This window comes from Rhineura floridana, chromosome 6 (assembly GCF_030035675.1).
Source record: "Rhineura floridana isolate rRhiFlo1 chromosome 6, rRhiFlo1.hap2, whole genome shotgun sequence".
NCBI classification, from domain to species: domain Eukaryota; kingdom Metazoa; phylum Chordata; class Lepidosauria; order Squamata; family Rhineuridae; genus Rhineura; species Rhineura floridana.
In genome coordinates, this window is record NC_084485.1 from 148132884 (window position 1) to 148148481 (window position 15598).

At 44.9% G+C, this 15598-nt stretch overlaps 1 protein-coding gene across 5 annotated transcripts in view; it reads right to left on the reverse strand.

Annotated features, from left to right (window-relative positions):
* Positions 1 to 15598, reverse strand: part of SWT1 (SWT1 RNA endoribonuclease homolog) — a 73120-nt gene that overhangs the window by 12052 nt on the left and 45470 nt on the right. For 3 of the 5 annotated variants that reach the window (XM_061634036.1, XM_061634035.1, XM_061634037.1), the window contains exons 14-15: positions 14244 to 14389; positions 13191 to 13348 (exon numbers count right to left, since the gene is read on the reverse strand). In XM_061634036.1, the coding sequence (XP_061490020.1) occupies positions 13256 to 13348; positions 14244 to 14389 (239 nt within the window). In that variant the 3' untranslated portion in view covers positions 13191 to 13255. Of the gene's footprint in view, positions 1 to 12081; positions 12214 to 13045; positions 13349 to 14243; positions 14390 to 15598 lie in introns of those variants that run through there. The other 2 variants (XM_061634039.1, XM_061634038.1) reach the window with 2 other exon arrangements.

Consider the following 15598-nt stretch of genomic DNA (forward strand, 5'->3'; position numbering starts at 1 on the left):
TCCAAATCACTATGATTGGAGTGCCCCGGGAAAATAATTTGTGATTGAAATCTAGATCTGTCAATCAAAATAAAAGATCTCCCCCCCCACACACACACACACATCCATCTCTACCCCTTCCTTCTCAAGCTCAGGACATCTCCTTAATCAGCTTGTCTTGTTTTTCTTTTTTTAATGCACTGGTCACTTCATATGAGAAAATGCAGTGTTTTTTTGTGCAGTCCAACTCAGGACTTTAGGGAGACCATGCTCCAACTAGAGATGCCTCGTTAATGGTGCAACCTGGCTCTGGAATGTGAAAACCTCACTCAGACCACCCATATTTTCTTTGTAATTCGGGTTGCACATGACGCTGATGCACACCCACAGTACTGACCAGAACACATGAGATCTTTTCAAAGCCATGTGGAAACAAAGCAGCTGAAGACGAACAGCATCAGTAGGAACTGGTTCAAACACATCTTATTATGCATATTCATTTGTTTAGAGAGGATTTTTATTTATTCACTTACTTTCACATGCATGGCTGGCAGTTGGCTAATGGCTTCATTTTTTAAAAGAAATTATTTGCAGAACTCAAATATAAATGTCTACAAATTCACAGCACCAAACCCAAGTTGAATAATTGAAAAGATTCACACACCAAAAAAGATTGGTTTCTTTCAATACAGGGAATCAGAAAGACTGGAATCCTGTATCTATTTGTATGTAATAAATTAAAAAATAAAGTTTTATACAAATTTCCATACCATCCTTGGTTTGCCCCCCTCTTTTTTTTTTTACAATAATTTTTATTCAAATTTCCATAAAACAAACAAAACAAAATCATAAAACATTCAAAGCCAAAAAACAAAACAAAAATGATTAAACAAAAAAATAAAATGTTGACTTCCCATTTGTCGCAGATCAGTTATAGGTCTACAATATATAACAATCCTGTCTCTTAAATTATATTATAAAATCACTTTCCTCCAGTAGTTATCTTAATTAATCATCAAATCTCATAGACATTACTTTATTCTTTCCACAAAAAGTCAAAGAGAGGTTTCAATTCTTTAAGAAATATATCTATCAATTTTTCTCCAAATAAACATGTCGATTAATCCATCTCGTTAATAATAATAATAATCTTATTGTCATAACCATAGTCCAAATAAACATATCGATTAATCCATCTCATCAAATCTGTTGTCCAATAATTTCAATAGCCATTATTCCATTATCCATATTAATTCCATCTTCCATCTTCAGTAGTCCTGTTAAGTCCAGTAATTTCAGTGTCCAATCTTCCATTATCAGTATTCCATAATAATCTTGCTGTCATAGCCATAGTCATATAATAAGAGTCTGATGGGAATTTCCTCTATCCCAAATATTTTCTTGCCATCGATTCTGAATAAGTTGCTGAAATATTGTTGTAAAGTCATATCTCTGTTCTTTTTTACAAAATGCACTGGCTCATCTCTTGAGAGTTTTTCCATTGTCACATGGCTGCAGTTAATTCCATAGATTTTCTCTATATCAAGCTCCATCACGTCATTCCAGTCCAGAAAATTATCCAAGCCATTGATAACTTTATCTCTAATATCTTCATTAATTTCTTCAGAGATAACGTTAAATTCCAAACAGTAGATTTTATTTCTAATATCCATAAACTCCAGATCTTTTTCCAATTCCACATTTGTTCCAATCTCCAGGGCTTGTATCTTCCCTTTATTTTTTCTTTTCTCATCTCTGATCTCATTCTCCTCTCTCACAGGATCCCCTATTTCTTTAAGCTCCTGCGTCATTTTGCTCAGTTCAATTTTCAGCTCCTTACTGCCCTGTCGCAGGGCTTGTTTCGTTATCTCAATCTCATCCATTATTTTCTGAAACATAATTACTTCCAGATTCTCAGCCACTTTCTTGATTGCCATTTTTAAAACCACGAAAACAAAACAAAACAAAAATAAAGAAGAACCACTTCTTATTTCAGCAACAATTGGGTTAATATTCCAGGCTTGATGACATCACAGTATAAACAGAGCAGCCTGCCTTATCTCTCTATGTTCAAGAATACAAAACAAATTTAGTTCCCAGCATCAAAACAGTTAGTGGCGTCGTGAAGAAGCAGATTCGTCAAAATAAAATAGACCAAAAAGAGAATAGTCCCAGACAATATAATGTTCCTCGGAATAGAAATCCCTCTTCTGTTTATATCTTTAGAATGCACTTCCAGGACAGCTTTTTGCAATAGAAACAGAGATAAGCTGTTAATTTCGTGAATAACAGAGAAGAGTTATAGCTCACCCAGAAGTTCTTTAAAGCTGATTCATTTGACAAATCTCTTTTTGCTGCAACAATTTAAACCAAGTAAAAAAAAAAAATAGAAAGAAGGGTGCTTGCCTGTTAGTCCGTTTTCTCTTTGAAGAAAAGATAAACGTATCGCATTAATCAGATAGAGCTTGTTCAGAAGTCCGTCCGGCATTGCTGGCTGGACCTTTTCTCATAAATTAATGAAATCCAGTCCTCCCAACAAAAACAGGCTTTTGAGGTTGATCTCTACGTTTCTCCCTGCCCGGGAGAAATTTCATCAGTCAAAAAAAAAAATGTTCTGACTGATTTATATCTGAATAAGCTTCTTCTGAGGCGGGAGCCCGTCTCAAAAGCAGGCACAAGCGAAGTCACCCTTCCCAGAAGTCGGTTTGCCCCCCTCTTTTAGCAGGCAAGCTTTTTTATTACACCAAACTTTTAGTATCAGTGGTTCCCAAACTCTTCCCCATGGACCTCTTGAAACCTGCTGAGAGTCTTGGCGGACCATTTAATGATTTTTTGCCTATTGTAACAGTTGTAATGCGCTGTGCCATATGCTTTTTAATTCTGTTTTAATTCTTTTTATCTTATATATTTTAATGTATTACATAGAATTCAAATTGTAATACAATAAAAATACAATATAAGAAATAAAAGAGCAATTAAAATAGAATTAAAAATCAATATGAATATTTAATGCGATGAATGTGCTGTCTCCCATTTCCAATCACAAATCCAAAGACTTGCTGCAGCCCATCTGAATGAAGTTTGCAGATCACTGATGGTGTGTGCACCAGTTTGGGAACCACCAACCTAGAATAAAAGCTGAACCAGTCTTTATAACTTCTTTATACCCTGCTTTTCTTTATAAAACAAACTCAAAGCAGCATACAAAAATATCATGTAAAAAACATAACAAAAGTTCAAGTATTATACAGCCACAAGAGTGACTATATACTGTAGCCAGCATAGATTTTTCACATTCCGCAATGTTAAATTGAAAATACCCCCATGCCATTCCACTGCTTCTTATAAGATCATTTCAAAACAAAACCTTACAAAATGTATAGTTCTGAACTCAGAAATACTTGCTTAACAACCTTCTATGTTTTCATGAGAAGCTGGTATAGCACAGTGGGGAGGAGAGCCTGGCTGGGAGTCCAGTCTGTGAGTTCAAATCCCTGCTCATGTCTCCTGGGTGTAAAGGGTCAGCTAAAGATCACCCCCACAGTGAGTGGCTCAGGGGTTACGTGCCCTGCCCCCTGTGCAGTCGTGGGCAAGCTGCATAGTCCCAAGGAGCCCAGTTGCCCCCAGCTGGCTGTTGTGGACAAGAAAGGGGCTGGCTTGTGCAGCTGTGGCAAGCTGAGCAGGCCCTAGCCAGCTGGGCAGGACTAGCCTCAGAGAGAGGCAATGGTAAACCCCCTCTGAATACCGCTTACCATGAACACCCTATTCATAGGGTATCCATAAGTTGGGATAGACTTGAAGGCAGTCCATTTCCATTCCATGTTTTCATGAAGATACACAAAACACTCAGAGAGAATAGAGTTCAAAGTGTAAAACAAGAGGGGGGGAAATCCAGACCACTGTTGGGACTTTTTTCTGTCAGTGGTCTCATAATTTGTTGAAATTAATTAATAATCAGCCAAGTTCAGAGTACCAGTAATCCTATTACTGACCTTGCCCCATGCTCCGACCCTCACTTTCTCCCATTTAAAAGTTAAGAGAATACCTGGCTGATTTTTAATTAATTTAAGAAATTGAACACTGAAATCAATGACAAGCATGGGCATGCTCAGTAAGAACCAACTGGCAGTGTTCTAAAAGCCAGACTCACAGCTGTTTGGCTTGGCTAGTCAGACGGCCACACCCATGCCAGACATTTATTCCACAGTCATGGCTTCCCCCAAAGAATCCTGGGTAGTGCAGTTTGTGAAGGGTGCTGAGAGTTGCTAGGAGATGCCCTATTACCCTGAAGGAGCTCCTGTGGCAGAGTGGTTTAACAGTCAGTCTCTCTTCTGGGGATTGTATCTCTGTGAGGGAAATAGGGTGTGTCCTACTGTTGTACCCCAGATGCAAGACGAGTTAGCTCAGGGAGAGGAGTCAGATGAGGACGAGGTCCCTGCCAGTGTTGAAAGAAGGGGGAGCGCACTCAGCCCACAGACTCCATCGGCCAGCCCCCCCATTGAGGCAGTTCTCGCTCCACCTGCGAGTCCCCACCTGTTGGGAAGTGACCCCTCATGTGTGCCAACCATGCCGCCGCAGGAATCCCCACCTGGCACTTCAAACTCTTCCCCGCCAACCAGCTTCCCGCTCCCTGAACCTGAGCAGTCACCTAGCGAAGCCCCACTGTCAGATGGGCCGTAGGAGGCTCACCCCCCTCACCCCCCATGAGAAAAGTGACCTTGAGAGGGTGGAACTTCAGAGGAGCCATTGTTTACGGGCAAAGACCTTCTCTACTTAAGCAGGTGCCAGCCCAGGCTCTAGTGCTGATTCAACTCTCCCCACACACTGCAGAGACTGTTTAGGTAGCTTAGCTAGGGAAAGTAGTGAGCTAGAGTAGACAGGTTTATGAAGCGCACTGCTTTGGATGTAACACCCTAACAAAACAGAATTGAACCAAGCCTTGCCTCCGTCTTGTGTCTCAGGCTTTGGGCAGGACAGCTTGACTCAACCATCACCTCCCTTCACCAACGCTCACATGACCGACACCATGGAGGCTAGTGGCGCCGCCGAAGGGGAACTTCAAGGAACCGTCCAAGCCTTGTATGCCAAAGTCCAGAATCTCCAGGCAGTAACCCAGAATCTCCAACTTGAGAATCAAAACCTTCGAGCCCTGATTGCCCAAGGAGGCACGGCACCGGCAGCTGTATCACCCATCCAAATCAAGGCGCCAGTGGGACTACCTCCTCGCTATGGTGGCCAGAGTGACCAGTTTGCTACATTCTTTGCCCAGTGTGAATTACACATAAGCATATGTCAAGCCAAGTTTCCAAATGATGAAGTGAAGGTGGTGTTTATCATCAGCCTCTTGGAAGGAGAAGCCAAGTGGGCTACCCTGTATCTCATAAGAAATGACCCTGTCCTGGGTCAATATACTGCCTTCGTCGCAGCCATGACCGAGATGTTTTGTGATCCTCAGCGTAAAGAGAAGGTCGCCCACCAGCTAGGGACCTTGAAGCAGGGGAAGGGCTCCATGGCAACCTATACTAACACATTTTGCGTCTTAGCCCAGGAGGTGGAATACAATGACCCGGCTTTGATGTACATCTACCGGAATGGGCTTAGCCCAGAGGTGCTGGACAAATTGGCGCACGCCTCCCTGCCCGGCAGCCTGGCAGGGCTGATTCAGTTATGTTTGCAGATAAACAGTTGGACTGAAGGTTGCCGCTTGGAGTGCCGGGCGGAATTTCCACGTTCTCAGGCTCCCACACATCTCCCCTGCTTCCGTTTCTTGCCTACTGTGGGAACCTCAACTTCGTTGGGGGTGGAGCCCATGCAAATCGGAGGGGCTATATCTGTACTGTGGGAAAGGGGGGCACCAGGCCCAAGGATGCCCCTCCAAGGGAGAAAGAGATGCGGTGCAGGAAAATGTCAAATCCCAACTCTTATAGAGGTGAAAGAGTTGGGAGCAATGCAGACACCGTGGCCTCACCAGCAACCCCTCCCGTAACAGCCCGCACTTCACCTGCCAGTTCGACTGTCTCTTCCTTTGGGGTGAAGTCTTCAGGTCAGCGCCATGATCGACAGTGGGGCTTCATCAAGTTTTATGGACTGGAATTTCGCTCACCTTGTCTGTCAAGACCATTGATGGGCGGTCCTTAAAGTCAGGAACTGTTACCAGGGCTACAGAGATGCTAGAAATGGAAATCCCAGGACACGTGGAGAGACTGTAATTCTACGTGGCTTCCTTGCCTCACTTACCAGTGGTGTTGGGAATGCCCTGGTTGGTTCAGCACAACCCCACAATTTTCTGGGACGAAGCAGTGGTGGGGTTTACTTCGGGATATTGCCATCAGCATGGCCGACCGTGGCAGAAGCCCCCCTGATGTTATGGCTAGAGTCACACTTGCAGGAGGAAGTCATCCTGCCAGGCAAGTATGAGGAGTACCGGGATGCGTTTGACAAAAAGGAAGCCGATCAGTCCCCCCCCCGACCATACGACTGCGCAATAAATCTGATACCGGGGGCACACATCACCGCAGGGTGGATTTACTCCTTGTCAGAACTGGAGCTGGTGGCGCTAAGGGACTAACCTAAAGAGGGGCTTCATTTGACCCTCCCAGTCTCCGGCCGGGCCCCCTTTGCTATTTGTTAAGAAGGGAGAGCTACACCCGTGTAACGACTACCGAGAGTTGAATAAGATCACCAGTCCCAACAGCTACTCCCTGCCACTCATCATGGAGATGCTGGAGCGACTGCGGTCGGCCAAGATTTATACCAAGCTGGATTTGAGGGGAACTTTCTATCTGGTATGAATCAAGGAGGGGGATGAGTGGGAGACGGCATTCAAGACATGTTATGGACAGTTTGAGTACTTGGTCATACCTTTCGGACTATCCCAGTCACCAGGGGTCTTCCACGGCTTCATGGATGACATATTTAGGGACTATTTGGACCGGTTCATGATTGTGTATCTGGCTGATATCCTCATCTATTTGGACTCCCCAGCAGAACACGAGGAACACGTGCGGACAGTGCTACAACATCTCAGGGAACATTGTCTTTATGCCAAGCTGGAGAAGTGCGGCTTTGACCTGACCACGCTGGACTTTTTGGGGTATCACATTTCCCCCACCGGAGTGGAGATGGACCCAGGCAAGGTTCACTGCGTCCTCATGTGGTAGCCACCGAAAACAAAGAAAGACCTTCAGCGGTTCCTGGAGTTCACCAACTACTACCATCGGTTCATTGCTAACTACTCTGACAAGACTGCGCCCCTCATGGACTGCCTGAAAGGGCTGGGTCCCTTTCATTGGACTAACTCTGTGCAAGGAGTCTTCGAGGAGCTGAAGGTGTGGTTCATCTCAGAACCCACACTGCAACATGTGAACCCAGCACGCCCCTTTGTGATGGAGATGAATGCGTCAGACGTGGCCATTGGCATGGTGCTTTCACAACCAGCACAGAGGGGTGTGTGTCTGAGACCATGTGATTACTTTTCGCAGAAGTTGACAAGTTCAGGGCAAAACTACACAGCGTGGGAAAAGGAGTTGCTGGCCATCCAGGATGCTTTTGAAACATGGCGACACCTTTTGGAAGGAGCACAGGACAATATTGAGGTGCACACCAACCATCGGAACCTGGGGAGCCTCCACGCTGCCTGTAAGTTGAACTAGAGACAGGTGCACTGGGCGTAGTTTTTCACTTGCTTCCACTTCAAGACCCATTACATTCCTCAGGGACAGAATAAGCGGGCAGATGCTGTCCCACAAACCAGAATACTTGGAGAGCCCAACTCCGAGACCGCCACAACTGACCATACCCCTTGAGAAGATGGTGGCAGGGGTGTGCCAGGACTCCTGGGTGGAGGATCTGCGGTTGGCACAAGAACAAGATATTTTTCTCCAGGAAAAGCGCTCAGAGTTAGAGCAGCCTACTGGGAGTGCAGAGGGCTATATGCTGAAGGGGGGTGCTGTATCATCACGACGCTATGTACATGCCGCCCGGGAAGTGAGAGCCAAGGTCCTGCATCAGTGTCATGACTCCCCCACTGCTGGGCACTTTGGAGTCTTCAAAACTTTGCAATCAGTCACCAGGGAGTTTTGGTGGCCCCAGATGAAGGGGGAGGTGGAACGCTTTGTCCAGTCCTGCCCCACCTGTGCCAGAGCTAAACACGTCACGGGATGGCCAGCAGGACTCTTAGAGCCACTCCCTACCCCCCAAGGTCCTTGGCAGGGGAAAACAACAGTGTTGGTGGTGGGATGCTTTTACTAAAATGGCTCATTTCATTCTGTGCATGGGACTCCCAAACGCATGAGACATGGCTCAACTGTATGTGCAGCACGTGTACAGGTTGCACGGCCTCCCAGACAGTTTAGTTTGGGACCGAGGAACAGTTTACAGCTCGGTTTTGGCACGCCTTGTGGCACCTGCTGCAGAGCGAACTGAGACTGTCGTCGTCTCATCACCCACAGATGGATGGTCAGACTGAGAGAGTAAATGCCACATTGGAGCATTATCTCCGCTGTTAACTACCAGCAGGACAACTGGGTGTCCTTTTTGCCCTTAGCAGAGTTAGCTTACAACAACGCAGTGCACGCTACCATGTAACAGACTCCATTCTTCGCCAATATGGGATATCACCCCGAGTGTTCGTCGCCCCACACGGCAGCCCCTCCATTCCGGCAGCCGAGGACTTTGTGCAAGAGCTCCAGGCAACGCGGCAGCTGTTAAAGGAACAGCTATAGAGGGTGAAGGAAGACTATAAGAGAGCTACAGATCAGTATCAACAGGAAGGGCCGTAATCCATGTGGGAGACAGGATGTACCTGTTCACACGTTACCTGCCTACACGGGCACTGCCATAAGTTAGAAGATCGAAAGGTGGGCCTCTCTGAGGTGGAGGCTCAGATCAATCTAATGGCTTTTCATCTGACGCTGCCTCCTTCCCTCAGGATACACCCAGTTTTTCATCACTCCCTGCTTACTCTGGAACACCCTCAGGATCCCCACAGAATGCCAGAGGTGCCTCCGCCCCCCATCGTGGTGAATGGGCAAGAGGAACATGAAGTGGAGCAGATTTTGGACTTACGGAACTGCCGAGGGCGGCTTCAATATTTGATTCACTGGAAGGGATACGACCAGATGGAGCGTTCTTGAGAATCAGCCACCGACGTTCATGTGCCGGACTTGGTGAGGGATTCCATGACACTTACCTGGACAAGCCCAAGCCCAGGGGGTGGGGGGAGATGGTGCATAGAAGGGGGGATGATATTGTGCCCCAGGCGCAAGAGGAGTTAGCTCAGGGAGAGGAGTCAGATGAGGATGAGGTCCCTGCCAACGTTGAAGGAAGGGGGAGCGCACTCAGCCCGCAGACTCCATCGGCCAGCCCCCCCACTGAGGCAGTTCTCACTCTGCCTGTGAGCCCCCACCTGAGCCATTGGGAAGTGACCCCTCACATGTGCCAACCACGCCTCCAGAGGAATCCCCGCCTGACACTTCAAACTCTTCCCTGCCAACCAGCTTCCCACTCCCTGAAGCTGAGCCATCACCTAGCGAAGCCCCACTGTCAGATGGGCTATCGGAGGCTCGCCCCCCCTTCACTCCACTTGAGACGGCGTGAGAAAAGGGACCTTGAGAGGGTGGAACTTCAAACGAGCCATTGTTTACCTTCCCTACTTAAGCAGGTGCCCGACCAGGCTCTAGTGCTGATTCAACTCTCCCCACACGCTGCAGAGACTGTTTAGGTAGCTTAGCTAGGGAAAGTAGTGAGCTAGATGTCATGGCCCCGTCAGAGGACTCCTCAGATGAGGACGACTCGGGAGTAACAGCAGCAGACCCAGGAGCAGCAGGAGACACGGAGGAGCCTCCTGAGAATCCAGCTCCTTCTGCCCCTCAGCTGCAGAGCACCCCAGGGACAGCAGCGGCCCTGCAGCCAGACACAGACAGTGAACAGGATACTCCCCCCTCACCTGCAGAACGTAGACAGCAGAAGGTCAGGCAGAAGAGAGGCAGGCCTGTCTCCTTCAGGCCCAAACGCTGAGGACTCACACCTGCTGTCAACCTTGCTCTTTATAAGGGACACCTTGGCTGCAGCTTGTTGCTGGCTGCAACGTCAGGCGTGGCTTGTGTGTTCCTAGTTTCCTGGCACCCTCTTTCGGACTGACCCCTTGGCACTTGATCCCGGACCTCTACTGACCTCACTTCCGGACTCCTGACTCGGCAAGTACGCTTCGGACAAGCCTGGCCCTTATCAGCTCCCCTCCTCCTAGACCTGGCAGATTTATGACCAGACTGCCAGCTAAGGACTTTGCTTCCCTGCCAACCACCCAGGAATTTCCAGCCCCCCACCGGCACTGCTGACGCAGTGTAGAGCTGACACTAGAGTAGACAGGTTGATGAAGCACACTGCTTTAGATGTAACCATCACCCTAATACAACGTGAATTGAACAAAGCCTTGCCTCCGTCTCGTGTCTTGGGCTCTGGGCAGGACACCTAGCAACTCTCAGCACCCTTTACAAACTACACTTCCCAGGATTCAATGGGGGAAGCCATGACTGTCTAAAGTGCAATAAGATCTGGTTTGGATGTGGCCAGGGATAGCTTTGGTTTAAATTTCAGTGGGAGACTACATGTGCCTGCTATAGAATAAAAAGGTGGTGAAAGTTTGAAAAACAACGATACTGTTCACAATGTTTTCCTTCTGGAAAGGAAAGGGGTTTTTCCGCTGCCCAGTGCCAACCCACCCAGTTTCCTCCCCTCCTCCTCCTCCTCCTTCCCTTCCTCCCTACCCCTACCCTTCCTCCCCTTCTCTCCCCCTTCCCCTTCCTTCCCCCTTTGCTTTCTCCCACCCTCCCTGCTCCTTTCCTCTCCTCTCCTCTCCCCTTCCCCCATTCCCCTATGGTCAGTTTTACTGATTCTATGCATGACTGCATGGGAGTAAATCCCATTCAACTCAATAAGCATAAAAATGATTGGATTTGTCTTTCCCCTCCCCCTTCTTCCACTTCCCCCACCCACTCCAGTCCTCCCTCCCTCTTCTCCTCCTTCCCCTGGGCAGTTTCACCTATCCTAAGCATGATTGCAGGAGAGTAAATCCCACTGAACTCAATAAGCATGCAAATGATCAATCCATTCTTACATACTTGTAAGGGAACCCATTTCTTACCTCCCAGATTAAAAAGCAGAGAAATTACTAATAGGAAAAAAAAGCCTTGCAATTTGAGAACATACCTATAGCCAACAGATATTTCTATCAAACTTTAAAAAGCAGGGAAATTGGGCAACTATAGAGAACACACCAAGGGAGCAGGAGACCAGACCTCTCTGAGATATTGTACTGCCCTATAAATTTGTAAAAATGCAAACACAATTTGGATTGGTCTTTCACAGTCCAATCCACTTTCTGTGTAGCTTGGAAGAATTTGGTAACATGTGCCTCTGGGCATATGGGGAGTGGTGGCAACACCTGCAATCAGCCCAAATAACAGAAACAAACATGTGCTGTGCTGATCTTGTTTTAGCAGGGAAGAAGCCACAAAATTAACTGTGAAAGACCAACTCAATTGAGTCTGCATTTTTACAAATGTATAGGGCAGTACAGTATCTCAGAGAGGAGGTCAGGTTTCTTTTTCCCCTGGTGCATTTACTATAGCTGCCCAATTTCCCTACTTTTTAAAGTTTGATAGAAATATCTGTTGGCTATAGGTACGTTCTTAAACCGCAAAGGTTTTTTTTTGCCTATTAAGGAATATTAAAAATTATTTAAATTGCTAAAATCAGTATCTACATAAACACCAAGTGCTTGATAAAACAATTCAAATACAGTCACTGGTCTCTGGCACCTTTACTTGTGTAATACTAGTATCAATATAGGATAGTGGAGGTTTTTTGGCAAGTATCAAGAGCCAATGTTGTAAAGAAGGTAGTTGCTAATGGAAAGTTCACTCTATAAAGGCCAATGGCTGTTGTTGTTATTTTAATTTGTTACCTGCCTTTACTATTTTAGATGCCTGGGATTAATATCTAATCACAGGGTAATAACAATAAGAAACTTATTTCACCACAATAGGCACCAACAAGTGAGAGGACACTAGATGCTATCCCATTTAGCTCACATATACTTACTGCCGAATTCCTGCAAGGATTTCATTCACTGCTGCCGTTAACTTTTGCAGACCTATGAAAGCATCTTTGAATGAGGACATATTCTGAGTGGTATTTACTGTACTGAGGTCCAGCTTCTGAAATAGTTCCAGACTAAGAAAAATAAGGGAATTACATTTTAAAACTAGCAAAAAATTACATATTGTCCTAGGGAGGGAATGGGGGTGGGAAGAGAGAAAGAATAAGAGACAAAGCACAGTTGCATGTATATCAGCATTTTTTCAAAGGGGGTCACTGAAGCACAGGCATTCCCTCTGCTCTGATATCTCATTAACTCTTCACAGCAAACAGGTATATAACTGCAGTCACAATAGGACTATTTCTTCAGCAAGACACACAATCTTTTGCTTTAGTTTTTCACTGCAGATATTTTTAATCAATTAGTTGTTTAACAATTTGCTTGTTGCATTTATCTCTTAAAACCAGAGGTGATAAATTTGTGCATTGGTATCTTTCAGTAAAGTCCTTTTTTAAAAAACAACAACTTTTTTTGGCCATCAAATTTGTACTTCATAAATTTTAAGGTTTTCACTAAGGTCTTGTTCACGTGCGTACTTCCACCACTCACTGACTGTATCATGAAGGGGTGACATGCACATATGAATGTACAATCACTGGTGAATTACTACAGAGAGAACTTCCATATCATCTCATATCTCCTCAGAACAGCCTTTCCCAACCAGTGTGCCTCCAGATGTTGTTGGACCACAACTCCCATCAGCCTCAGCCAGCATTGCCAATGGTCAGGAAAGATGGGAATTGTGGTCCAACAACATCTGGAGGCACACTGGCTGGGAAAGGCTACCTCAGAACATAATGTTTTTCAGTGGATTCATCTGCCAGTCATCAATTGGTATGCACTTGTGTACTAACTCTTGGATGTTTTACATTTCACCTAAAAAAATAAGACATCACCATTTATTACCTGAATAGGTTTATTGTGTTCCAGACGCTTTCAAGGACAGACCAGATTTCCATATGCCTGTTTCCTTGGACTAGAGGCATAGGTGACAGTGACTCATCTATATCCCGAGTTTGTTCGGTCAAAGCCACATCTTCCACTTGTTCACAAACAGTGTTTTCTGAAGTAGATTTGAAGGTATCTGAAGAATCTGGTCCAGTACCTGACTGAATCTTATGAAAATATAGTAGTAAATTGTTCACAAACAGTGTTTTCTGAAGTAGATTTGAAGGTATCTGAAGAATCTGGTCCAGTACCTGACTGAATCTTATGAAAATATAGTAGTAAATGTACTGGATCCGATGTGTTAAACCTGCAAACTACCTAATTTTTTAAGGAATGTCAGATGAAGATTGGCAATATTACCATAGTAAAATTAATGGCAGAAAGAGATGTATTTGGAATATTTTTGCTGACTTAAATGCCTTTATGCCTCTCAGCCTCAGAGGAAGGCAAAGGTAAACCACCTCTGAATTCCGCTTACCATGAAAACCCTATTCATAGGGTCGCCATAAGTTGGGAGCGACTTGAAGGCAGTCCATTTACATTTCATATACCACCCTTCATAAATATTTGACCCAAAAGATTCTGCAAGAGTGGAAGGAGTCTGTTCAGGACTCTGTTGCATCAGTGCAGTAGGTGTGGCTTGCTTGGCTTTATATGCCACTTTTCGCTATTGCAAAGGTGAGCAGATCAGAGCTCTTTGGAAGACAGCAGGAGTGGATGCCCGGGAGAAATCTATACCTAAGAGCTCCCCCTTTCTTATTACTTTAGATGAGGTTTTGGGGGACTCAATCCTAACCAAGTACTGAGGGGATTATTTTATTTATTTTAGAAATTTTAATTTCATTTTCCTTGTAAAAACTCAAGTGACTCACAGTAAAAATAATTCTCCTCCATTTTTCTGCTAGAGAAGGGTGTCCCAACATAAAGCAAACATATTTTGTTCAAAAGTTTTATCTGGGATTTCTTTTGACCATCTATTTTACAGATGACATTAAAAGTACAATACTCAAGTTGCCATTAAAAATAAGTTTTCAAATACAAGTAGCTTTTTGCCCTGGATGATGATAAACAAAGAGAAGCAACATTGTGACTGCAATCAGATGTGTGCACGTGCATGTAAAAGGAATTATGTCTGTAAAAACTAAACATCTCTTACCTTCTCAAGAGTCTGAAGCAGTTTATTCACCTGAGCTAAGGTCTGGGAAAGGATACCACCATATTTTGATCTTGAGCTGAACATCTCCAACAGCATTTTGGATTCCTGGAGCACCATCTTCATTGTTGAGGGGTTAATCACAGTAGCTGAGAGAGAAATTGTAAATAAGGAGTAGAAACAGTTGAAAGAGAAGTTAAGACTTAAAGATAAACAGGCAACAAAACACAACCATAAGTAATTCTCATATGAAACACATCATATTCACCATTCAGACTATTCAGGAACAACGGATAATAAAAGCAAGGCATTCAAATGTTGCCTTACTACCATGTACCAATGGCCCACATCTCTGGTGATCCTGGATCTAGCAGGAATTCACCAGCATTTTGAGCCTAGATAGGATCTGATTTGTTATCCTAGTCTACATCTATATTTGCCAGATGCTCGGTGCCCCATCACCCTCACAAATGCCTCTCACAGATCCCTGCTTCCACTCCAAATATTTGAACGGGCTTCTGATAGTCTATCCAAGCAACCCCTCACTGCTGGCCATTACTACTATTAAAATCTCTTTTCTGAGGATTTCTTGTAGACCTATACCATTTATTATTAGGCCCTTCTCGTAACTACTCCTGAGCACCAGAAGAAGATGCACCAAGATGGAATGCACAAAGTCCTCTTCCAGTTGCTGCTTCAAGAAAAATGCTACACCAGCAAATCTAGCGTGCCTAGTGGTAAGGGTAGCTTTGGGCTATAGCTTTAAATGTGTAACTGTGTTCAGGATTGTAAGAATACATTTCAGAACATGATACCATATCAAAAAACGAAGGCTATTAAATGTAAGCATCAGCAGGCCTCTGAGCTTTGTGATAGTAAAGCAAAAAATATTAGGATGCCTGGTTCACACATGACGCTAAGCTAAGCCATTGCCAAGTGTGAACATGCAAAACACACCACTAGCTGTAATCAAAGTTTGTTCTTGGCTACTGCACATGTTTTGTCTAGGGAAGACAATCCATAAGCCTGCTTCACATATACTGTTGTGACAAATGATGACTTAGTTCCAGATAGCAGAGAATTAGCAGAACCGGGGGTGGAGTGATTTTTACTGTGAGTACCTGGATGCTTGTGCGTTCACACTTAGCCATAGTTTGGCTTAGCATTATGTGTAAACTGGGCCAGTGTGATAGATAAAGCAGTGGACTTAAGATTTAAGTTCTTAGCCATGAAGCAAATTGGATGGCTTTGGTAAAGTCACTATATTTCCGTTCAACCTACCTCACAGGCTTATTGGAAGGATAAAACGGGACAGCAACATGTATGTTGCCCAGAAGAAGGGGAGGTTAAACATTATA